Genomic DNA, 25137 nt, shown 5'->3' on the forward strand with positions numbered 1-25137 from the left:
GAATAGAATTATAATCCACTGAATATAAACTAGCGTTCAAAATTTGATATTCTCTCCCCCTAATAATAGAGAACAATTTAACAACAGGTAGAATCGCCATATTTGCCAAGATAATGGTGATCAGATTACAAACAGGTTGCTATGGTTACAACAGGCTCAGCAGAAGCCTGAGTCTCCCAGGGAACCGAGTGCGCCGGTCGTTATAGGCAGCTGGGAGCGGAAAAAGTGAAACTTCCCCGGTTCTGTTCTTCCTGACCTCGTACTCTACTCCGCAGCAGTTTCCGCTGCTGCCCTCGCTCTGGTGTTCGGAGACGGACGCGAGACAGTAACCGGAGTTTCGACGTGGGATTTACACTACAGTGAGTAACAGTAATTAAACCGTTTATTCAGGTTAGGAGCATTAATCGCTACCTTCCCCTTGTGACAAGACCGTTTTCCTGTAAATGTACACTGTTTTGACGTCATCATTAACATCTCTATCTATAGTCACATTATTAGAGTGGTATTTATCATGTAGTGGGCTTTACGTAGCAATAATACAAATTAAGAGGCCTTAGAAAAAGAAAAGATACTTACAAATTTTCTGATGAGGATACATGTTTTCCATCATCAGCAATAATCACGTTAATAAACTGGTCCGAAAGATTGCAGTTTTGATTCCCGATGAAGTCATTGGAGTTTTCAATTTACCTAATCTTTCAGCCGCACTATGGCTCTGGGGTCGACTCAGCCTCTAACAGAAATGTGCGCCACGAATCTTCCTAGGGGTAAAGGGCAGCCGGCGGTTAAATCTGACAAATTCATGGCTATCTGTGAGTCGATTGTCTAGAAAATATGAGAGCCTTGACGTCACAACTTTATGGACCTTCACGGCCTGTTACAGGGATAGGTTTACCTTTTAAATATCGTACTTACAGTAACACATGTTTTACAGCTAGAAGTAGAATGTCCTTTATGGAATGTTATTTGAATTATTATTGTTATTATTATTATTATTATTAGTAGTAGTAGTAGTAGTAGTAGTAGTAGTAGTAGTATAGTAGTATTACCAATCTCAAGATAACTAGCTACCTTCTCAGTCAGAAGCTCCTCAGATTCTTAACCTAGGAACTAGATGAAAGCGGGTGACCACCTTCACGCTCAGGCCGCTTTAACCGCTATATCCCCCATAGAGTCGTCCTGCATTCCGTATTCACATGTGATGAAATGGATCAAGAATTTTTCGGCCAGAAAATATATTCTACATGGCCTAGAATTTTTCCATTAATATGGGCTTTATTTTGTCCTAAATCATGTTTTAGATTGTGTCTGTAACTTGTTCAACCATTAGACTTATCTCACTTTTTATTCGGGAGTGAAACTTGGATTTTCACGTTAAGCAGAAACTATAGAAAATATCGAAGGTGAAAATAATATACAGTTCATGTAACACGCATGTAGTAGTAGGTAACAAGTTGTGCAATACTTTGGTAGGAAAATCATGAAGATGATGTAGACGTAAGTTGGCGAATAGTATTGTCACGTGTTTCAGTGACTGAGACGCGGGTTTGGATTGGTGAATCTTCATTAGTCGTAACTACAATTAGTTCTTGACCTCTGAAGATTACTGTAAGTATATCACATGTAACATCGCACACAAAGTCTTTTAATTCTTGTTCTGGCCACACTGCTGTTCCCTTGGAACTTCGAAACTCAAGTTAAATTAATTTCCATTCGCGTATTCTCTCATATCCTCTCGGCAGGGACCATGCACAGAAAACACAGTTCTATTGTTTCGTAGCGTAGACTTGACAGAAAACATGTCACGTGCTAGCTATCTCGCCAGTCCATTGGCGCGCTGATTGTTGACTAACAACAAGCTATTAATATTCGTTTTCTTGTTGCGTGACCTTACGCGAGAAGGTGTTTATCGCGCAGTTGTCTAGCTATACACGTTACAGTATTAAAATACGTGTATATGGGTGTCCGTATGTAGACTGGATTGAACTAACTAAGGATAAGGCCCAGTGGTGAGGTTTTGTGAACACTAGAACGAATTTTCGTGGTCCAAAATTATGATAATATATTGTAAATAGGTTCCTTCATACATCAGCTGCTCTAATCCAAGGGAAAGAGGCCCAGGTCAGGTTGATGGAAGGTTTGGGTGGCCTCGAAGGTAAAAAAGAAATAGAGCTATCCCTGTAAGAGGCCGTGGAAGCCCGTAGGGTTGTGAGACGTCGAGGCTCTTACATTTTCTAAATAATCGGATAACAGATGGCTGTGAAGTCAGCCTTACGCGCCGGCCGCCCTTTTACCCCCAGGAAGATTCCTAGTACTCAGTTCTATTAGAAGCTGAGTTGATCCCAGTGCCATAGTGCGGCTGGAAGGGTTAGGTAAATTTAAAAATCCACCTCATCGGGACTCGAACCCGCGACCTTCCGGCTTGTAGCATAGTGCCTCAACCAACTACGCTACCACGTGCCCCCTCATTTAAGTCTAAAACATTATATTTTATTGCATACCTTCCTAATCCAAGCTACGATTATAATATTATTACATTATTAGTGTTATTTCATCTAATAACACAGTGTCCATAAGTCTCCGTGATGTTTCAGCCACTCTATCGTGAGATTTTTTCATTTATTTTCAGTACTTTTAAATAAATTAATTAGTATAAATTTGCGCTTTTTAATCGATTGACAAAACAAACCAATATATGATATAAAAATCAGAAAATTGAGCGTGTAATTAACATGTAAATGCGTCTGTGATTTTTTAGAGTTGTGCTGCTCTAACTTCATTACACGTTTAAGAACCAGTGAGGATAGGACGACGCCAAGAACTTTCACAGAGTGTTTGGCTCAGCAAACAAAAGCAGTTCGAAACGGCCATATTGCTAGTCATTTCCTTCCGACCGTAAAACTTCCTAGCGTGTTAAATTATTCAGGGTTATAGTAACAAATCATTCCCTCCAAACTCAGTCAATCTCTCACTCGGCCACTGGAACTACTGAAGACACATAGAAACTGTTATATAACTTCCAGCAAATCCTCTCCCAGCTCCGTACGAATGGGCTATGTCCGCTACGTCGACAATTTGCAGTCCATGAAATAAAGTTGAATTTCCAAGCACAATAGAGCACCAATTGGTATTTGGTTGGTCGGTATGTTATGTTATTTTTAACAGCACTCTAGGCAAAGAGTAGTGAAGGGAAGAAATTCGAAATGTGGTCACGGCAGATTTCCGAACTCTGATTTAAATAATTGTGTTAAATAAGAACTGTCTGGTATGTTACAAGATAAATGAACTTCATTTTTGGATAGACTTGAAAGGATTCTGACGATGGTGTATACTGCACTTCTTTTGGCTTATTTTGGACTTCACCCATCGTCTGGTATGTAAAAGACAAAAAGACAAAAAACCACGACGTTTCGGAGACTGGATCTGTCTCCGTCTTCAGGTGGATAGGGAAGGATAAACCTACTCAGTTGGGCCCCTTAGAAAGAGCTAGTCTCAATCACTGGTCCAGTAGGTTTATCCTTCCCTATCCACCTGAAGACGGAGACAGATCCAGTCTCCGAAACGTCGTGGTTTTTTGTCTTTTTGTCTTTTACATGCCAGACGATGGGTGAAGTCCAAAATAAGCCAAAAGAAGTACAACTTCATTTTTCCTGAGGTACAGTATGCGTTTGTCTTATAAGTTTCCTATTCAAATGGTCTAAAACAAGGAGATATCCAAGAAAACCAGGTTGTACTGAATTTGAACGAGGGACATCAGCTTCTGGTCTGTGCTCGTGATATTAATCTACTAGGACATTAAATAAATACGGTAAATAAAAACACAGAAGCTCTGATTGATGTTAGTACGGAGGTTGGTCTAGAAGCAAATACAGAGAAAGCAGATCATATATAGACGTCTCTTCACCAGAATACAAAGCAAAATCATAATACAGAGATTGTTAACAGATCCTTTGAAAATGCGACACATGTAAAATACACGTATTTGGGAAAGACTGTAAAAAACTCCGTGGCCTGTAGTCTGCAAGCGGACTATACCGACCGAGTGACCGCCTCTTGTCGTCGAAGTTAGTGCCAACTTTAGCGGATAGAGGGTGTCACGTGGTGAGCGCAACGGATCTCCACGGCCGATAATCTCGGGTTTCTAGGCCAAACAAATTAAAATTAGATTATGAGGAAATTAAAAGCACGCTTAACTGAGGTAATACTTGCTACTTGCTGAGCGACTGGTGGCTTTTCAAGATGGACTCATCTCCATGGAGTTGGTAAGTTAATTGGTATAATGTGCACGAAAAAACTGAGTTTTTAAATCTTATTACAGAAGGTAGGATTAATATATTTTGTAGAGTCGAATTATGGGATTATTTGTGAACTGAAAGTGGGATGAAATGTCGTGGTATATTTTAAGCTTCTGTCCTACATACTTCACATAAGAGATGTCTATATTAATTGCCGCGTAATTAATCACACATTGTCACAAGCCTTTACGGAATCATTTGAGGTGTGTATACATTCCTTTGTCGACTGGATGGACATTGCGCTTTTCGGTTTAGGCTACTTCCTTGTTGCATATTCCAGATAAGCCGATCGCAGTGGCAGTGAAGTCTAGAACGTGTATTGTATTCCACCGCTCGAACACTGGGATGGTGGGCTCTAATCCTGGCCAGGGTATTGTTATAATCTACATTTCTCCTGTGTTTGTGTTGTCAGTATAACTTTTGGCCTTGCGGGAGGCTAATCCCACACCAAGATATCTATATGCAATGTTGGATTGCCAGATGATCGTACTTGTCAATAAGCTTCAGTACCCGAAAAAGTGAGAGGTCTTCGAAAGCGTTGCTCTGTCATGCAATTTAAGAACAAGATGTCCGAAATTAAGAATTGCGTGAAACATAATTCTGGACATTGCAATTTATTACGAAGGACTGGTTAACACCAATACTCTAACAGAGATCGAAGACAATTCTGATTAGCATATAAAATGGAATGCACCAATAATGAGTCAGCAGTGTACGGTAAGCCCAGTACAAGGTTGAAGAATGCTGTATTCTGGGATGTGACGGATTGTGGTGTGGCAGGAGTTTACCGACGTTCTGGAGAAAGGTGCTGCCTTTGTCTTGGGGTTCGAAGAGTGAGCTTCTACCAAACTGCATGGTGTCGTATAATTCAGTGCCTGAGCTTTAAGATGTTCAAGGCCGTCAATATGGTGTGTTATGATACATACTAGATTATACGATAGCATAGTCGGTATAGCGACTAGCTACGGGCTGGACGACTTAGGAGTAGGAGTTCGAGTCCAGGTGGGGTCAAGAATTTTCTCCTCTGTACATCGTTCGGACCGGCTCTGGGGCCCACCCAACCTCCTATCCAAAGGTTTCCGGGGGCTCTCTACCCGAGGGTAAAGCGGCAGGGGCGTGAAGCTGTCCACTCACCTCAAACTAATGCCGAAAACAAGAAACTCCAAACTAGGAGACTTCATTGGATTTCTTACGTATATTACACCAATACTACATATTGATAAAAAAATTTGAAAATAAAAAGCTTGGTGAGCGAATGACACAGGTAATATTCCTTTGTTAAAAACGACTGAACGTAAAAGAATAAAATGACTGAGCGTGACGTTTCACTGTGACCTATGAAATATTACAGTTCTACCGCCCGTACAGTACTTGATAAACTGCGTAAATAAACCAATTATTATTTAAAGCTGTCCTACCGACCTTGGAACAATAATAATATCCTGACTGCTAATAACACTGATGGACTGCTCGCCATTGTACCAAGCATAGGAGCTCTTCATTCAGACCTGCGCATGTCAATGAAGCCACTGCAGCATCTGATGCTGAATGTGAGATTATGCTCTTCTGTGATGCTTACCGTCTTGACGGAAAGAGGTTGTCAAAGTAAAAGTAAAGGTATCCCTGTAACAGACCGTGGAGGCCCATAGGGTTGTGAGATGTTGAGGTTCCCACATTTTCCAGACAATCGGCTCATAGATGGCGGTAAGGTTGTCAGCCCTACGCGCCGGCCGCCCTTTACTCCCAAGAATATTCCAGGTACTCATTTCTGTTAGAGGCTGAGTCGACCCCAGCGCCATAGTGCTGGTCATAGTGCTGCAGGATTAGGTCAATTGAAAAAATCCAATGACCTCATCGGAACTTGAACCCGCGACCTTCCGGCTTGTAGCATAGTGCCTCAACCAACTACGCTACCGCGCGTAGCGAGATAATTTTACAGCATGATGCATATTGTGTACCATATCTTCAGTAACCACTCTCCTGATTCGCATATGCGAGACCTCAGTTTCCATACTCGGACCCGCAGAAATATTAATAGTACAGAGTAATTCATAAGTCCCTCCGGGATTTCCAACCTCTGCGCTACAGAAATTCCGGAGAGACTTATGAATTACTCTGTATTTTGAAATTCTTTACACCAGCTTCCTTCTAGTGACCTACATACACGCCGTTTAAGGCAATTCTCCTGTGTCATACAATCCTATAAAACACTTATACTTGAATTAATTAATCTTAAGATCCATCTTATACTTCAGAACTCTCAGCTATAAATGCGTCTACCTGAAGGCATTTGATATTTTTCGTAAGTCGTTAAATTTTTATCCTTGGCTATTTGTGTCGTAAAGAGATTTGTGACGTCAATGAATATGAAGCAACAGTGGATATTGGCAGGAAGTGGAAGGAGAACATCTTGCTAATCTAATATGGTCAGAACCTAACTGCATGATGCTGAATCTTCAAGACAAAATCATACTTATTCAGACGTTCAGGAGTTTGTTAGCCTTTCAGTGAACCTCAATGTCTAGTACCATGTTCACAAGAGCTCGCCACTGACTCTGCCCTGAACCATCTAAATTCGGTTCATAATTTGGTACACTATATTTGTAAGATCCATCTTAATGTTATCCTCGCTGAACGACGAGGTAGAGTGGCTAGCACTCCTGCCTCGTATTCAGGTGGCTCCGGGTTAAAATTTTGGTCAGAAAATAGGCTACCCTGGCAGAGGTGGCTAGAGATTCTCCTCAGTCACTTCAAGCAAATGCTGAGTTAACACGTTAAACTACGACACGACGGCTTTTCCTAAACCTTTCCAATTCATTATTCACTCATCATCCTAATATCAGCATCATATAATAGACCTATGATCTAGTCTATGATGAGGTCATTGGATTTTTTTTTTCAATTGACCTAATTCTTCCGGCCGCACTATGGCCCTGTGGTCGACTCAGCCTCTAACAGAAATAGTACCAGGAATATTCTTGGAATATTCTTGGGGGTAAAGGGATGCCGGCGCGTAAGGCTGACAATCTTGCCGCCATCTATGAACCGATTGTCTAGATAATGTGGGAACCTCAACATCTCACAACCCTATGGGCCTCCACGGCCTCTTACAGAGATAGTTTGACTTTACTTTACATACTGAGCTCCGTTTACCCCCAAATTCTGTTCCGGTGGAAAAGCTATTTCATATCTCAAGGCCAGAGCTCATGTTTCACCAAACCTATTGTACTGGAACGGGATAAGAATTCTCTTTTCCACGTCTCCGTGCCACGGCCGGCCTCATTCCCATGACGATCGGAAGCTCAGTCTGCACGGGCATGATGAGCCATCTACTGAAAGGATTAAGAAATTAAATTCGGGAGAAGAATGTGGATTTCTTTTCACGAAGCTGTAAACTGAAATGTGTCTGTCCGTCGGTGTCCTTCATATTTACTTAACGTCATATGATGTAATGTGATACTGTGGTCTATAGCAAAATTTACCTGGCTTAATTAAGCTCGGTTCGGTCCTATAAATTATGAAATCTGCTTTACTCCGAGTTTGAAACTGAACTTCATCCATACGCCTAATAACGGTCCACTGGACACAGAGACTCATAAAATATAGCTGTCGTTCTCACGTACGTCCAGAATTTTTATTTCAAATATAATTTCTGACTCAGCAATGTACTTAGGTTTTTAACTATGATAAATCAATCTCAAGCCAATGGAATAAATAATAATGGCAAAGAACGAATTCCGAAAATATTTGTACTCATTTGAAATATATTTTTCCGATTTCGTTTTGGTAATACTTTCACTTACTGATATTAGGCAATGGAATATATCGTATTCTCACCAATATACGAATAAAATACGTATATGTTTTGGTCTTTAAACTGCACAATTACACAAATAGCACTGTGCCTTTATCTGGATTAATTCTATAAGAAATATGTTAATGGGTGGTATCAAACATGTACGCCTTATTTATAACACGTGGATACTGTAAGTATTTTGATGATGTACTGGCATATATACACGTCACTAGGCAAAGACCGCGAAAGAAGCAACGAGACAACTACCACTGCTATGCAACAGCTTCGTAAATACGGAAAAATACTGAAGCCGTTGCTAGGCAGCGGCCTGTGCGCAACTGTGGAAATACTGTTGGAAGCGGTGTTTTGTATGTGTCCGCTCCGAGGCTATATCACCCGACCTCCCTAGCTGATTAGAGTAGAGTGAAATTGCAGCGCCTAAAAAACAAGGTTCTCCGCACCATTGGCACCTTTCCAAGGCGCACATCGACTCGCGATTTGCACATGGCGTTCAAAATCCCTTACGTATATGATTCAAAATTATGTAGGCAACAAGCTGAAGTCATACAAAATCATGACAATGAGAATGTTCGCAATATTGGACAAGGCGAAGCCCGACATAGAAAGTATAAGAGGCTTAAACTTGGCGGCGGTCAGGCATACGACCGTTCAAGTGACTAGACTGGCGTTGTAGCGGAAGCTACTAGAAATATGGCATAATCTGCTGTACCGAGCCTGGACTGACAGAGGCCTTGTATATATTGTACATAGAAATAGGAATTAAGATTAAAATTAAATTGTAAATATATGTAAATACTAACAATGGACTTACTAATACAGACAATGACTGACAAATGACAGACCCGACCTCTAGTCAGAGAGAGCGCCCCAAATGGACAGAACAGAAACTTTCATATAAGAAGAAAACATCTGGTCATGAGCCCCAGCTGGGGCTCGACACCAAGATAGACAGACAGACTGACCGACCGTCAGTCGTAAGGTGACTTTGACTTGACTTGAGTGTAGAGTAGTTAGTGCACTGCAGTAGAGTTGAGCGAGTTGGTTTGTGAGTGACTGAGACATAGAACTGCTAAGGTTTAGTCGTTGTGAGCTGTTGCTGTGAGAAGCTGGTAGCTGAGGTCAGGGATAGTTCGGGAACCCAGAGGATGGGGAACGTCCGCCGTTGGAAACCGCTACCGAGCAACGGCTATTTAAGACGTGACTGTGGACACTAGTGTGCGTGTAATAGTAAAATATAAAGTGTAGTCATGCGCTGTATGTAAGAGTCCAATAAACCTGGCTATCAATCCAAAATCCCGTCTGTAGTCACTCAGTCTAGAGAAAATATTCTCTTGTGTAATTACTGCATAATATGGCGACATGATTTTTAGCGATACTTCTGAGAGTCCATTATTTATCCTTTCACAACTTAGGTGGAATTCCTGTCAAATAAGAATAATACTTAATATGTGGGTATAGGCGTATGCACGCTTGTCACGTGGGCCTGTCCTTGAACAGCAGCAGTTGTGAGGGAAAATAGGCCCGGACGGGAGAATGTATACGCATTCTAATTATCAGTCTCCTCTTGCAGTGGCGCACACACACACACACACACACGCACACGCACACACACACACATACTGATGGCGTCATCAATTGTCAGATTATATAACCTCAAATGATATGGTGTGTAGCGATTATTGAATTCAGAAGGAAGTAAAATTAAGTGGTCATGGCATAATATGAGGTACTATTCTGGCATATGCCCGGACGGTGCGTTATCGAAGATAGACGTGCAGGCTTATGTCTTGTATTTTTGCTTCCTGACTGATCCTTGTAAAAATAAAAGCAAGTGAACTCCATCCCTTCTAGTACTGCCTTGTTGAGGTGAGACCCGTATTTCAGGCATAACAAGGTTACACATGCACTGAACATGGTTGAATTCGAGGGCATAGAATTTGGACCAATACCTGAGGAGCGCTACAATGACGTCATCAACCATCTGAGAAATAACTTTTTCGCCGATGAGCCCTTGAACCATGCCGTGTCCCTGTGTCGCCCTGGCGAGCCACACGCGGAACTAGAAGAGCACAGTCTGACAACATTGAGGGACGGTTTGTCGCAAATGGCTGTCCACACCGACACGGGCCAGGTGAGTTGTTGCCACAACAGCGGACTAGAATTTCTCAGCTTGGTTGCTTATCAAGCATAACTTACATGTCAGGAGAATAGGCTTGAAAGTGACGGTGATTTATATTTGTGGGTTTGCGCGAGCACTTGCAGAACTGTAGTTTTTATGACGACGCCTCACAACTCCAGCCCGTTCAATGTCTCTTCTCCTGACTCACCTACACCTGACCCAGTTATAGCTCTCAGTAAGAATGCAAGATTATGAATTGTGTAAAACTAGGGATTTAGGCCGTGACCTACTTTTAGGTTGGATTTTCTGAATGAAGAAATTATCTAAATTATAAACTTACGAAAGAAAATAAAAAGCATGGGCGATGTTATTACATTTCGGCTGGGATTCGAATGGTTTACCTCCAGACTGCAAATCAAACGCCTTACCACTCTAGATAGCAGAGGGACAATATATCCATGTGAGAAACTGTTGGAGCACACGCCTTACCTCTAATTTATGTCTAACGATGAATTCATAAACCCCACACATCCGTACAGTGTGTTGCTGTTCACTGCAGCGTTCAACACGGAAGTACGAGATTAGACTCCAAACACTTCACGTACGCGGATAACTGAGGCGTCTGAAGAGACCTTACAGATGACCTGCAAAAGACTCGCCAGAATGAAATGGGAGAGACAATGCTGAGGTGCCGTCTGGGCTGAAGTGTTTGACTGGAGTCGGGTTCAACCTGATTCTCTTCTTCTATATCTTCTTTTCCTTGTTTTATATCTCTTTAATTCGTTCATGCTTGCTTCGTTCTTCGTTTCTCCTAAATACTGCTTCATCTGTTTTGCTTTGTTTCTCTCTCATTCTTACTTTACGTTTTCTTTCTTATTTCTTGCAGCATTTCGTATTATCCACTGGGATTCTCGTGGCTTCCCAAGGTTTGGCGACCAGTGGACTTTCGGGAGAAAGGATATAAATATCCCACAAAGAAATACACTGATCAAAGGAAACTGTTAACGAATGAAAAGAAAGATCCGTGGTGGAACACCTGTATTTGATATGGCTGGACAGAACTGGGCAGATCTTTGGTCTTTCGCTATGTGGAAGACTTTATTTGTGGTTCAACGGAGATGTCTAACAACATCTCTTACATTAGTTCTACAGATTCAAAATTGAGACACAAACTTGCCGAAAAATTTGCGTGTTTGTTTACATGCATGCGTGTGGACAAACTGCTTCTCGGCGAAGTTAGAGCCAACTTTAGCGGATAGAGAGCGTCGCGTGGTCAGTGCAACGAATCCCCACGGCCGTTAATTTCGGTTTTCTAGACCGGAGCCACTATTTTCTTGAAATAACTCCTCAGTTATCATCACGACGCTGAGTGGATCCCGTTCCAGACCCACTACTTCTCAGAAAATCTGGTAGCGCCGGGAATCGAACCCGGACCTCTGGATCTGTAGCCAGGAACGCTGACCACTAGACCACAGAGGCGGTCATAATCTGTCTTACATACATTTTAATTGGAAACTTGTGTTTCCGGCATTGAAACATTCGGATAAGCCCAGCAAAGTCCTTCCTGTTATGTGCTCTGTAGCGTGCAAGGAATATCATTGGGTACTTCCACTTCCATTTCGTTATCCAAGCCCTACTAACGAGCTTCATGTGACCGTCTGTTTAGCCCCCGTTTCAGCACAATGCACGAAGATTAGTTAAAACACTAATACCGATTGTATTCAGTGGAATATGGTATCAACATTATGCCATTAGAAACCCATAAATTATTAGCGTATTAGAGATGATCTGTACACAGCTGTGCACGACGTGTGCGCCTATGTTCCTTTTAATTCTAGCTTTCCGTTCTGTAATGCCATTAGTCTTTCCTCGATGAAGTGCTCCGCTGAAGTTTGCGAGAGGGTTGACACCACAAAAGCCACAATATCCCATGTGATACCGAATTTTTAAATTGGTCTTCATATATCCTCAGCAATATTGTCAGCTGCTTCACTCTGGAATACGTCTAACAAGTTAGTCGTTACACCTTTCATGAGATTAAACCGAACTAAAACTGGTATTCGTTTTACTGATTTTCTCACCGTTGCATCCACACAAACGGTATCAAAGGTGGCTTTGCAGAAGTCCCTAGAGAATTCATCACTAGCATACATCGTGTCGTATTTGAAGATGTTCTGCTTGCTACCTTCTTCACGTTGATTTCTTGCTTGGCTTATTCTTCGATGTTAAGATTGAGCCGATATGTTCCTCCGAAACATCGGTTGAATTTCAGTGGACTACACGGCGTTACATACAGTGGGGTACAAATCTTCATAACCACCGCTGCAAGAACATTTCGTATTTATTCCAATTAAACTTTTCAGAATTGGAGTGCGTATTATATTTTTGAGGACGTGACTCATTCCTAGCACGATTATTTAAAAAAAATATGTTTCTGTTAGTATATGTCCACGATAACGTACATGCCTATATAACGTATTGCCGAAAAGCAACAAAGAGCTTTAGGTAAGAAATTGCAGGACTCGTTTCTGCCACTGATATTTTCAAGTATGAAGTACGTCCATATCACAAAGGCCAACACTTCTAAACGATATGTCTCGTTAGTGTCGTTGAAAGAGTTAAAGTCGCGGAAATATGTCTTATAGACTTAATATATAGCGGCACACACATTTGGCTTATATTCGTTTGATTTGCAGTCTATTCGGCTGTCTTTCTCTGATGTTGCAGTACATACATATGGCCTTACAGGTGATCGGGGTGGCTCTGAACGGTATCCAGCATCCTGGAGACATAGCCGCAGCCCAGGCGAAGCTGGAGACTATGGCGGACGTGAAGTTCCGGCGAATTTTCGATCTGCTGTACGGTGTCAACAGGAGCCTGGATCTCTTCAAGCAACACGGTGTGGACCGGATCTTCGAGTGCCGAATTCTGTCGGTGGACAAGAGGTTCCGTGGCCGGGGGTTGGCACGGGAGTTACTGCAGCGCAGCGTCGTCACCGCACGCGAGTCTGGATTCAAGGTGTCGGCCTTCTCGTGCGTCACACGATCCACTTTGCTTTATCAGAAAGTCGCCTAGAAGAAACCTGCATTGGAAGTTTCGAAATTTCATGCACTCCAACAGAGTACGAGAAGTTCCCGTGTTAGCAACGTCGGAAATATGAACGAAGCGGTTGTCTGACGTAATATTTCTATGGTGTAGCCCTGGGGAACCTCCTGCTGTATCTAAAAATGAGCGTCTGCAATCCTCACAAGGAAGAGGGAACTCATTTGATGGGAAGAATGCCGTCTTCTGGATGTGGTTCCGTGTAAATATTGTATAAACAGACGTTTCGGAGGATCGTGGCTGCAGCCACCTGGTCACGCTGGTTCCTCGCTCGCGGATTTTTTCTTCTGCCCTGAAGATGGAAGCGATACGATCCTCCGAAATGTAAGTTTATGGAATATCTACACGGCGCCATATCCAAGAAGACGGCATTCTTCATAGTCACCACCGTGAAAACCTCAAATCTAATGATGGGGATCACGTACATTAGGTCTGATTGCTTTAATGACGTGTTTGATTCCTGGCATTGTATTGTTTTCTTATGGCTTAGGAACGTAATTGCCAATTATACAATTGTGTCTATGGGGAATAGAATTCCTAACAAAATAATTACGCCATGCTATGTTGGGCTGATACGAGGAGCCAAAATTTAATTAGCCAAACAACTTTTAGTCTTGACTTCTATTAACTGATTTCATCGCAGATCCTCCAGTAGTTTCAGAGATTGATCATGTGGACACTTGACGAATGAGAGTTTCTGACTGTGCGTTTATGCACTTCACGTAATGATAGGATAAATGTATTTTACTCGGGGCTCACTTAGTCGGGTTTGGATGAGATTTCCGTCGGAAGTGGTGGGAATCCTCTCTTCACCGCCATGCCCAGGATGCTTATGAATCCGGTCCAATATTCTACACTACCGGGAATGCTTTCTTTAGGTTAAACGCGATCATACTTATTAGTCGAAATTAAGAATGCGCCGAGCTTCACTTCCATGTCACCTGTATGATTTAATTGTGTGGTGCTATGCATAGGAATGAGGTTGCCTTTTGTAACAGGAACGAAAATCTCCTAATTATTTTTTCGATAAGTTCCAGTAGCGTATAACTTCTTTCCTATTTCATAGACCACAGACTAAGACAAATAGGGACCAATTAGTGACCTTACCCTTAAATAAACTAAATGCACACGTATGTGAGTAAATACTTGTAATTATACATTTATGTTCTCTAAGATGTTTTCTATTTTGCATATACAAGTATACTCACGCTCCTATTCATGAAATATTTCGCTTCGTCAACTAAAAATATATCGAAGAGAATAAAGTCACTGAAAATAATGTAATATAAAGGTTATACTTTATAATATTGATATGACTGGATGGTATGAACGCAAAAGTAAACAAAAACTAAATGCACAACACAAAAATATCAAATAAAACTATAAGAAATAGATTAAATTGAATAAAATTTTCATTTAAATTCCAACCAAAAACAGGAAAGAAAATGTATAGAAAAGGCAAAAGTGGCTACATTTCCAGCAAAATATGGAGGCGAAGACTGTTTGTTGATTTAAGTAGACGTGTGGGGGATGGAGTAAAGAGTAAGACGGTCCTAAGATGCACAGAGATTCGNTCTTTATAAATGATTATGATGACAATGATAATAATATAAAAATAACAATAGTAATATAATAATAATAGTAGGGGGTGTGGTGTAAATGTTTACATTATGGCCTCCTATATTTTGTGTAAAAATTAAAACCACGGTTATTATGAGAAATGTGCTAACCTCTTCTGGGACTCTTCACGAACATTCTCAGACAACATTGATTGCTACATAATTTTTTTTATTAGCTATGGCATTAATAAGTAACCAACAAGTCACTCACACATTTTAACGGGAATTTTATAGCTATAAAATTTATGTAGCGTCGAATGAGGTACGAAAATTATAGATGAAGTACAAGTAATCGAAAGTATGTACTTGTGACTTACTCGTACTTCAGTACAAAACCTCTGCAAGTCCTCACATGGGATTCCAGTTTTCCTGACCGAGTATTATTCTCTGCACTAATTTTCATGTACCGTGTACTCCTTTTTCAAGGGATCACAACGTGTTTATTGCAGACGTGAACGCTTATGTTGTAATACGGCTTGCAGGTGTTCAAGGAGGACGCGACAGGGTTCTTCTCGCAGCGAGTGGCCGAGAGTCTGGGTCTCCAGACGGTTCGTCAGATCCGCTATTCCGACTACATGGCAGAGGACACGGGTGAGGTTGTGTTTAAGATGCCTGCACCTCACGACACCCTCAAGATCATGGTTAAAATTCTTCAGTGATCGTCATGCCGGCATGTACCACGGTGCAGCCAGAAGCAAGAACACTTCCCTGCATCTTGTTTCAACCTTAAGAACTACGTAGCGCACATACCGAGCGACACCATACTTCTCATAATGCTGTCCTTCACACCTGTCGTTTGCCCATGAAATTATTAGTGTGGAATAGGCGTGAAAAACGCGTATATCGAAAGCAGTAACGAGGTAAAATAGAAATAAGGAAGAACTAAGAATCTGTGTGTCGTTACTGTGGAACGAAGTAGTTAAGCTACATGCACACAGACGTCAATGGCATGTGTGTCGTATGTTGACATCACATCTCTCGGATATGGGCAGTATAACCCAACGTTAAATCATAAAATATTTTCTGTGCAGAATATGTGGACATATTACCTTTGTGTTTCATGTTGTCTTATCGTTCTATAAAAATGCAGCAAATCACTAATAGTATCGCAAATTCTACTGCCCATTATACTCGTAAGTATAGTCATGAGAAGTGTATCGTTTGACATCACGTGCTCTGTCTTTCATTTATCATTTGCATAACCCGTGTACGCATATTCTGAGTGTGAAGGTGATAGTATGAAAGAAATATGCAAGATGGGATTAAATGGGCTATAACTATTCGAGTGAGTTCAATTTAAAGATAATGATCTCAGTATCCTCCGACCAGCGTAGACACAGAGAAAGGAAGTCTAAAACACCTGAATACATTTAAGTAAACATGTGTAAATACTGAGCTTGTTGCATATATATAATTATTTTTTTCTTTCAGTATGAATTACAGAGCGTGGAAATAAAATACCTGTTAATGTATTTATTACTACCAGCTGAATAATTTTACAGTTTTGCCAGGTCTCATTTTGTTAACCGTGTGTATGATTAAAATAAAATACATGAGTTTCAAATAATTCGATTGTCTAAGAAGTAGGCAGGTGGCGTTCGCTTTACGGTAGGGACGGAATGGTTCTCTAAGCTACCGCGTTTAGATTGGCTCTGGGGTTCCTGACAGGTACAGAAGGGTTTTCGTTGTGAAGTCACGTAAGCGCGAAGCTCTATAATATAAAGAAGTTTCAAGCGCGGACATTTAACTCTACATCGACTACATGTCTTCATGTTATAATGTTAGGCACGAGAACCATAGAAGCAATGCAGTTGTCGAGTGTTCACAAAACCTGTTTTCTTCAATGTTTGATATTCACTCTCAGGGGAAGCGTGTCCTTTCATATAGTCCGTGAATTCTACATTCGCTGTGCACATTTGTAGCAAGAGTTGAATACCCGACCCTCTGAAACACGAATTTCTTCTAAATATTATTTATTCAGTTCTAACTCGTACTAAACACTATGTCTCCATTATAATGAATATTTTGGTTAATGATCTTTGGGGAAAAAACTGTTGATAATTTTAGAATCATACAAAACACATAAATGCACTCTGTGAGCAAAATTGCTCCCTTCCAAAGGTTGTTCGTCCCGAACAGATTTGTAATGTTCAAGCAGGTGCTACACAGTATACTAAACACTGTGCTTTAAAAAGGGTCAACAAAACTTCACACAATATTGCACAAAGTTCATGAGAAGGAAAAGAAAACTTCTAGTCACCCGACTAGCCATTCCAATTTTTCGCCTGTCGATGTAATATGTGCTACGAGAGCCCACTTATCATATCGGTGGATAAGAAGTACACCCACTTCATGGTTCTTAGCCCTGGTCGAGATTTTCCTGTGGATTTCTTCTAAGGACACTGTGCATGTCGAATGAGCGGCACTGAAACACAGCAGCAATCCCACTGCTGATCAGAACTCGATATTGTCTTGACGTTTGCAAGCTGTGAATCGAGCACATATGAAGTTATACTGATTCACAGTCATCTTTCGCATTTTGCCATTCTGCCATTTTGAGTACTTTCAGTCACACTATAAAAACGTGCAGTGTTGATCTGGAAGGATTAATTTGTCAATCTTCATATCCTGTGCAATTTAATTTTCCTGTTTCCCCTGTTCTCTGTTGTTTGTGTCAATACATATGTATTGCAGTCCTTCGCATGGTTTTAGGCCCACCGTTTTCTTACATGGAACTGATTGATGATCGCCTTATGTACGGGCGAAAATGAATGTCAGAAATGTCACTACATAATAATTGCAATGTAGTAATGCAACTATACAATACATGTCCATGTATTTGCCTTTATTTATATAAATTCTCCGTCAATTTAAATGTTGATATATGTGTACATATGTTGGTTACTAATCAGTGTCGGAAAATAAAAAAAATGATATAGATGCAAAAGTGAAATAAACAAAAGGAATAAAATGTAAATATAGTAGTATAAATGGTATTGTGGCGGGTTGCTCAAAGCATTAAAATACGGAACCACAAAACCCCGTGTAATGCAGTCAACAACAGAACTTCGGTCATCTAGTAGCGAAGGTCTCAATAATCACAACAGAGGAACTATTGAAGACATCGCTTCCTAGGCAACGCACATAGCAAGAGGTTTCCTTTGCAACGGTTAGGTAAACACTGTTCTCACAGCCACAGAAAGGACGTTTTTGAGACAACAGAGAAATCAACTATTCGACTCGGTGTCCTCTATTCGGCACGCCAAGAGCTACCTCAGGAGGATTACTAGAAGAATACTAGATATTAGTGGAGATGAGAATCCAGAAGACAGAGTACGACAGAAGGCAAACAGAAGTCAGAAGTGAAGTCTTTATTTTATGTGATGTAGTTACAGTAACCTTTATAGTGTTATCATTGTTCGTAGTTACGAAGTGTTATAGTTACAGTAAGACTGAGTGTTACAACTAATTGTAGTTCCGCCCGGTGAATATGAATATCCCATAAATCGACTCACCAATCCAAATCCGCGTCTGAAGTCACAATACACGTAACAGTATACTGAAACATTATATTACAATTAAATTTTCTGTGCAAAAAACTTCGGTTCCAAAGGTGTCGAAATGTGTAATTATGAATGCTGGAATACAGAATTATGGACATTTCCCAAAATGTATGTTACGCAGTAGCCAGTGATATAATCCCGTGGATATTTCACTGGTAGGTCTCAATATGATGATGATTGTTAACGCGATTTATCAAACGCTGATTACCACTCGTTAATTTGTAATAAAGATTTATATGTTCAAAAATGTTCTTTTCCATACTCTGACACTGACTTTTATGGAAATAATCATGGCTGTCAACATCCTTACGAAGTGATAGTTTCTTCATTTAACACATGGAGATTACTTAAAATGAAATTTTCCATATAGACCATACTGTACTTCTCTTGTAGCAGAAATTGTCACCAATAATGTTTACTATAGATTATACAAAACGGTCTCTACCTGCATGGGCAAGTAATGGACCAAACCCTACGTGTTATGTAATTAAGAGCTTGACCAATCGTGCACTCAGGATATGAAAGCATTAATTCTGGAATATCGATAAGTCGATAAGGAATATTTTGATAACTGCGCATATTGCAGTTATAAATATGTTGTCGATACTAACATTGTAGTACAGGACAAACTTCCAAATTATTTACTTTTGGATACCTTGACGTTTCGATATTGCTTCTAGTAATGGCATATGCATTACAGGTAATACTGGAAAATCAAGTCTCTGAAAAAACTGAGTTATATTTGTAGCGTTCGACAGGACAGTAACCTTCACTTATGATTTCAAGAAATGGAAACTCCGGTATTTCTCTCTCACACGGAAGACTCGGCAATATTAGTAGCCATCTTCAAAGAAATACACAGCTATTCAAACTGCACCTTCATGTACGGAACTTATTTCACTTTACAAAGAGATCTCTGTAACGGAACTTACTTCACTTTGCAAAGAGGTCTCTGTAACGGAACTTACTTTGCAAAGAAATCTCTGTAACGGAACTTGCTTCACTTTGCAAAGATCTCTGTAACGGAACTCACTTCACTTTACAAAGACATCTCTGCAACGAAACTAACTTCACATTACAAAGAGACCTCTGTAACGGAACTTACTTCACTTTGCAAAGCGATCTCTGTAAGGGAACTTACTTCACTTTACAAAGAGATCTCTGCAGGTAAAAACGAGCTTAAATCGCTACCGCAGAAGGAATGTTCGCATATGCCTGTGTTAAACATGGCCTGTCCGCTCTACTGACTGGTCATCGAAATCGATTTTGCTTATGTTCGATCGAAAAATTTCCAGCGTATGGACAAATAATGCTACCGCAACGAATGTTATGTCTTGTGCCTTATGTTAACAAACTCTCTATGGACTTGTGTGAAACCCCGCTTAAATTTGAAAATCACTTCTTGTGTGAAGTGGCAATGCTTACAGGGTTAGAGGGTGACCTAAAGGTTTGGTGTCAGTATTGGAAAAGAGAAGAGGATAAAGAAGTTCTAACTGATGCTAGTAAGGAGGCTAGTATAGAGGCAAACATGGAGGAAGCTAGGATATGTTTATGTCTCGCTTCCAGATTGAGGGGAAAAATCATAACATAAAGCTAGCTAACAGATCATTTGAAAACGCGGAAAGTTAAAATATTTCGGAATGATATTAACATGTCAAAATTTGGTTCATGAGGAAATTAAGAGCATATTAAATTCAGATCATGCTTGCAACCATTCAGTTCAGAGCCCTTTGTCTTGTTTGGTGTCCAAAAATGTTAAACAGAGAAAATTTATAAGGTGGGGCTACATAACTTGTCCCCTTCACCAGTTATGATAGATTGATCAAGTCAATGAGGATGAGATGGGTACAGCAAGTAACACACATGGGGCAGCAGATAAATGCTCACAACATTTTGGTGGGAAAGTCAGATGGAAAGAGACCTCTAGGAAGACTTAGATGTAGGTGGGAGGATAATACTAAAGATCATAGAGAAGCAGGATGGGGTGGTATGGGCTGGATTGATCTGGATCAGGATAGGAACCAGTGGCTATCCCTTGTGACCACGGTAATGAATCTTCAGGTTCTATAACTTGTTGGGAAATTCTTCAGTAGCTGAGTGACTGGATGCTTCTCAAAAAGGATTCAACTCCAGGGAATTAGGCAGAAGGCAGAGCTCGATCCAACAAACTACTACAAGTGCTGGATGGGTATGACACTGTCATCATGCCTACAGAACATGATTTTCAGCAGAGGAGCAAATAAATTATAAGGATTTGTCCTACAGAAAATCTGCCTTCCTCCACGCAGAGAAAATAAATAAAGTTACTATGTGGTCATGTAAGACTGGGTACAGATGCCATGTATAAAAGGCATCATGAAGGGCAGTATCATAAAGAGGAGAGAGATGCTGTGCAGGTAGACGAAGATTTCAAAATTGTGTTCCACAGATTCGTGGTTCATATCTTTGCCAGGCCACTTGCTATCGATTCTAGTCTTCTGGGTTGTAACATGGTGTAGTATTACAGGTGGATATCAACGTTCTGGAGGAACATGATCCCTCCATCTTCAGGGTCAGAGAGCTCATCTGAAAAGTTATTCACCTTAAATGCTACACTGTGTTACAATCCAGATAATAACATTCTGAATACTAATCACCATGAAAGCCTGAAAACTTGCATCCTTAGGTTGTTAGCTGTTAATTTATTTGGTGCCGTTCTATCAAGTACATAGGACATAAATATGAATGGATGAATGACAAAATATCGAGGTTATCGAAAGAGGCAGTCATGAACTATAGCATGACACCATCATAGAATATTTCAGAAAGATCTCAATCTTCAAGGTGAAGTGAATACCCAATGCCCCCTTACTGATACAACACAAGCCACTTGCTGGATTACTCATAGCTCCTCTTACAGAGGTAGTACATTTCTACGAAACATAGCAAACTTCTACTAGATACATTGTGTTATATCTCACAAGCCAGTACCCTTTGTAGTCACATAAGCCTCAAATCTGACTCTATTCTCAGGCCACAGATATTTAGCTATACTTAAGATATGACGGGTTTCATTTCTGCTATTCAGCTTCTCAGATTAATAATTCATACCAGTGATCCTATCTACACCATGGTCTTCCAAACAACCCCTTTACTATCATATTGTGACATGATGTTTGAAAGCCGAAAGACATCCATTAGTAAGCAACGGCTGGATAAACATTATGTGACCGTGGCAACATACGCACGGAACACAGGAAATGTTGGCAGTGGTGTTTTCTATTACATCTGCCCCAAGGGCAAGAGTGCAGGCATAAGTCATACCAAATCACAAGAATGAACATCTTCACTGCATATGACAAGGTGAAGCCAGACACAGAAAATATAAGAGGCTTAAACTTGGTGGCAGTGAAGCTTATGACTGCTCAAGTGACTAAACTGCTGTTGTAGCATAAGATAAGTAAGATATGCATGATCTACTTTGCAAAGCCTGGAATGACAGAGAACTTGCTATATATTGTAAAGGGAAAGATTTTCAGTCTCATGCTATATATGCGATATTTACACTTGACAAAGGCCGAGCATATTCACAAGAGACAAACCCATCCTCTTGTTGGAGAGGATGTTACACAAGAACTATGACCAAAATGGTTCAGTTGCAAAATGAAAGACTCTGGGCATGAGCCTCAAGGGGCTTAATGCCAAGAGCTGGCAGCAAACCGCTAGTCATAAAGTAGTTAGTTAGTTATTGGAGAGGGTGGGTTTCCCCATGCACTGAGACCTGTATTGGTCCACTGTGCTTCCCTCTATGATTTCTACCAGTCTCTATATCCTACTGGTACTGGTGCTTACCATTAGTCCCGCCCAGCCACCGAGACCGGCTCTACTAGTCATAAAGTAACTCTAGCTCTGAGTGAGTGAGTGAGTGAGTGAGGTTGAATTTCCCCATAGCTTTCATCCAACAAGCCTCTTGTCTGGTATGGCCAAACTGAGAAGCTGATATTAAGAACAATCCAAAAACACACTGAGGAAAAAAACTTATCAAAGGCAAGTAAGTTTGGCTTTCAAGCAGATCACAGTACAACACATCAAGGTATGATGCTGGCGGATCATGTCAACCTAAATGTTGGCAATAATATGTCGATAGCTGCTGTGGTCTGACCCACTATATAAACTGTCAAAATTAGAATTTTCAACAAGTCTTCTTTTCTCACTGACAGAAGACCTAATGTTTTGGTAGAAGGCGAATTTTCTATTCCAAGAAACTTAGAGGCAGGGGGGTGTTTCAAGGTTCCATCCTTGCCCAAATATTGTAAACACCATATATAAATGATGTCTCTGCAGCATCTCAAATTCATCTGGCTCTCTTTGTAGATGATACTTGTATTTACATGAAAGAGAAACACAAATGTCGTGTTTTCTGCAAACTGCAATGCAGCCTCACTGCAGTGAATTTGTGGTGTTAAGTGCTGCAACATAAAAGATCAATGAAGGGAAAACTCAGGCGGTCAATTTCTCCAGAAGACTTAAGAGTCCCTGACAGCGGACTATAACTAAACAGATGAGACCTTCCCTTTGTAAATGTAATGTCCCTTGGTGTCACCTTGGATAGGACAATGACATGGGGGCACCATACTGAAAGGACTGCAGCCAATGCCTTGTGCATGTACATAACGATCTATTCTCCATTCAAAAGAGGGCGTTTAAGTACAAATATTGTACATACGCTTTTCAAAGCTCTGATTAAGTCAGTTATGACTTATGCCTGTCCCACCTGGGAGTATGTGGCAGATGCTCACCTCTTGAAACTGCAGTTCTTGCAGAACAGAGTACACCGTGCTATTGGAAATCTTGATGGGCGCACACCAGTCCACGAATTGTGAGTGGCTTTCAAAATTCCTTACATGTATGACTACATGACTAAATTATGCAGGACACAGACACAAGTAATCCTAAACCATCTAATCCGAATGTAGGTGGTACTGGACAGAGAGGTCATGCATAGGAAATATAAGAGGCTTAAACTTGGCAGCGGTAACTGTTCAGCTAACTACTGTAGTTTCAGAGTAACTAAATAAGTTAAGGCATAACCCACAGCACAAGCTTGCATTGATAGAAAACTTCTCTATATCTTGTATAAATGTTACTTGGTGTCATGCAGTGACAAAGGGTGCACAGAGTCCATAGTGACCTGGATGCCCTGACAGCATGGATATATTCATGCTGAAACTACAGTGCAACAGACACAGAGCCTACATAGAAAGACAGACCCTCCACACTGAAGGGGAGGCCCCATTTGAAAACACGTACATGTCTAGGAGAGCACAAAAATCTTGGTCTTGGATCTCGAAGAGACTGAAGCAAGGAATGACTGTGCTGGCAAAACCAGCAGCAACTTAACTGACAGACCAACTAATCAGAGCGAGGTTAATATGAGATGGTCACCAGCCTGCAAGGATGTATGCCCAGGAGCAGAGCAACATCCACTGTTGGAAGAAGTTACCAAGCAGCACAATGATGACCATGACTGAGAACACTACGCTGTGTGTTCTAGTGAACTGTAAAGAGTAGCCACAAGTTGTGAATAAGTGTTCAATAAATCCAATAATCAACCCAAACCCTGTCCCATAGCCACTACCACACGTGGCAACATTTTTGCATAAAAGTTTGCTTTCCATTTTCATACATCATGATCTATATTTCCCTGCTATAACACAAGTATGTGAATAGTACAAATTGCAAGCCATAATTTACAGTTTATACATTTATTACTGAAAAATTCATTTTCATGTATTCTTTACAACTTACAGCTTAGAACAAAGTCCTGGTTCCAATTTATATTCCTAAAAATAATTACACCAATAATAAAAGAATAACCTTTAAAAGAAACACCGACTATGATAATAACTTTAAAGAGTTATGGATAAAACAGATAACAAATGTGTGCACGATAATACTGGAATGTCATTATTTATACTGAACAGATCATCTGAAGGTCAAAATGATTCACTATGCAGGTCTGTAAGAACTACAGTGTTTTCAATAGAAATAGTGGTTGAGTCGGATTTTGCTCTTTCTGAGTGGTCAATCAGCACAAAGGTCAGCAGCATTAGTGTACAGAGTTGAGTCATAATCAGTTCTCTATGCGCAATTACACTTAAAAGAATATGAATTCACTGAAAACCAATATTTTACAATGCTACACATGACATCACTGTATGTTCTATGTTTTCTTGCTTCCTACCTCATCCTTTATTCCTTGAAAGCCACAGAGCATGCCTCTGCCACCAATTCTAATGAAAACCATTCTTCATAATTCAGCACAAATTTCTTGCAATAAGCAAACATTAAATAGAATAACAACAATTTTAGGAAAACACAAATCAAAATTGTGATAAAAGCATCATCTTCCTTCAGTGTCTGCACTTTTATGTGGGTTGTCTAGTAATCAAAATCTGAGATTTTCACAGTAATAAAGATTCATTTTTTGGCCTGGCAGGAGGGTACCAATGATTCAGAGGAATACACTGCCACTGCCCTCTCCAGACTGCATGGTGTTATAAACAAGACAACCACAATAAGAACCATCTCCGCCTATTTCTCTCTTCCCAAACATCTGTCTCCTGTTTTCTGCCTTGTTCCT

General features: G+C 40.5%; 1 protein-coding gene across 2 annotated transcripts; it reads left to right on the forward strand.

The window, feature by feature from the left end:
• Window positions 1-224: 224 nt before the first annotated feature.
• LOC111871391 lies at window positions 225-17890 on the forward strand. Of its 2 annotated transcripts, none has more exons than XM_023864480.2 (4): window positions 225-359; window positions 9997-10243; window positions 12959-13249; window positions 15435-17890. In XM_023864480.2, the coding sequence occupies exons 2-4, from the start codon at window positions 10025-10027 to the stop codon at window positions 15609-15611; spliced, it is 687 nt and encodes a 228-aa protein (XP_023720248.1). In that variant the 5' UTR covers window positions 225-359; window positions 9997-10024; the 3' UTR covers window positions 15612-17890. The 2 variants fall into 2 exon arrangements, with proteins under 2 accessions (XP_023720248.1, XP_023720249.1); XM_023864481.2 differs by having other exon boundaries at window positions 12980-13249.
• The last annotated feature ends 7247 nt before the right edge of the window (window positions 17891-25137 follow it).

Source organism: Cryptotermes secundus, unplaced genomic scaffold (genome assembly GCF_002891405.2).
Source record: "Cryptotermes secundus unplaced genomic scaffold, Csec_1.0 scaffold194, whole genome shotgun sequence".
Classification (NCBI taxonomy): domain Eukaryota; kingdom Metazoa; phylum Arthropoda; class Insecta; order Blattodea; family Kalotermitidae; genus Cryptotermes; species Cryptotermes secundus.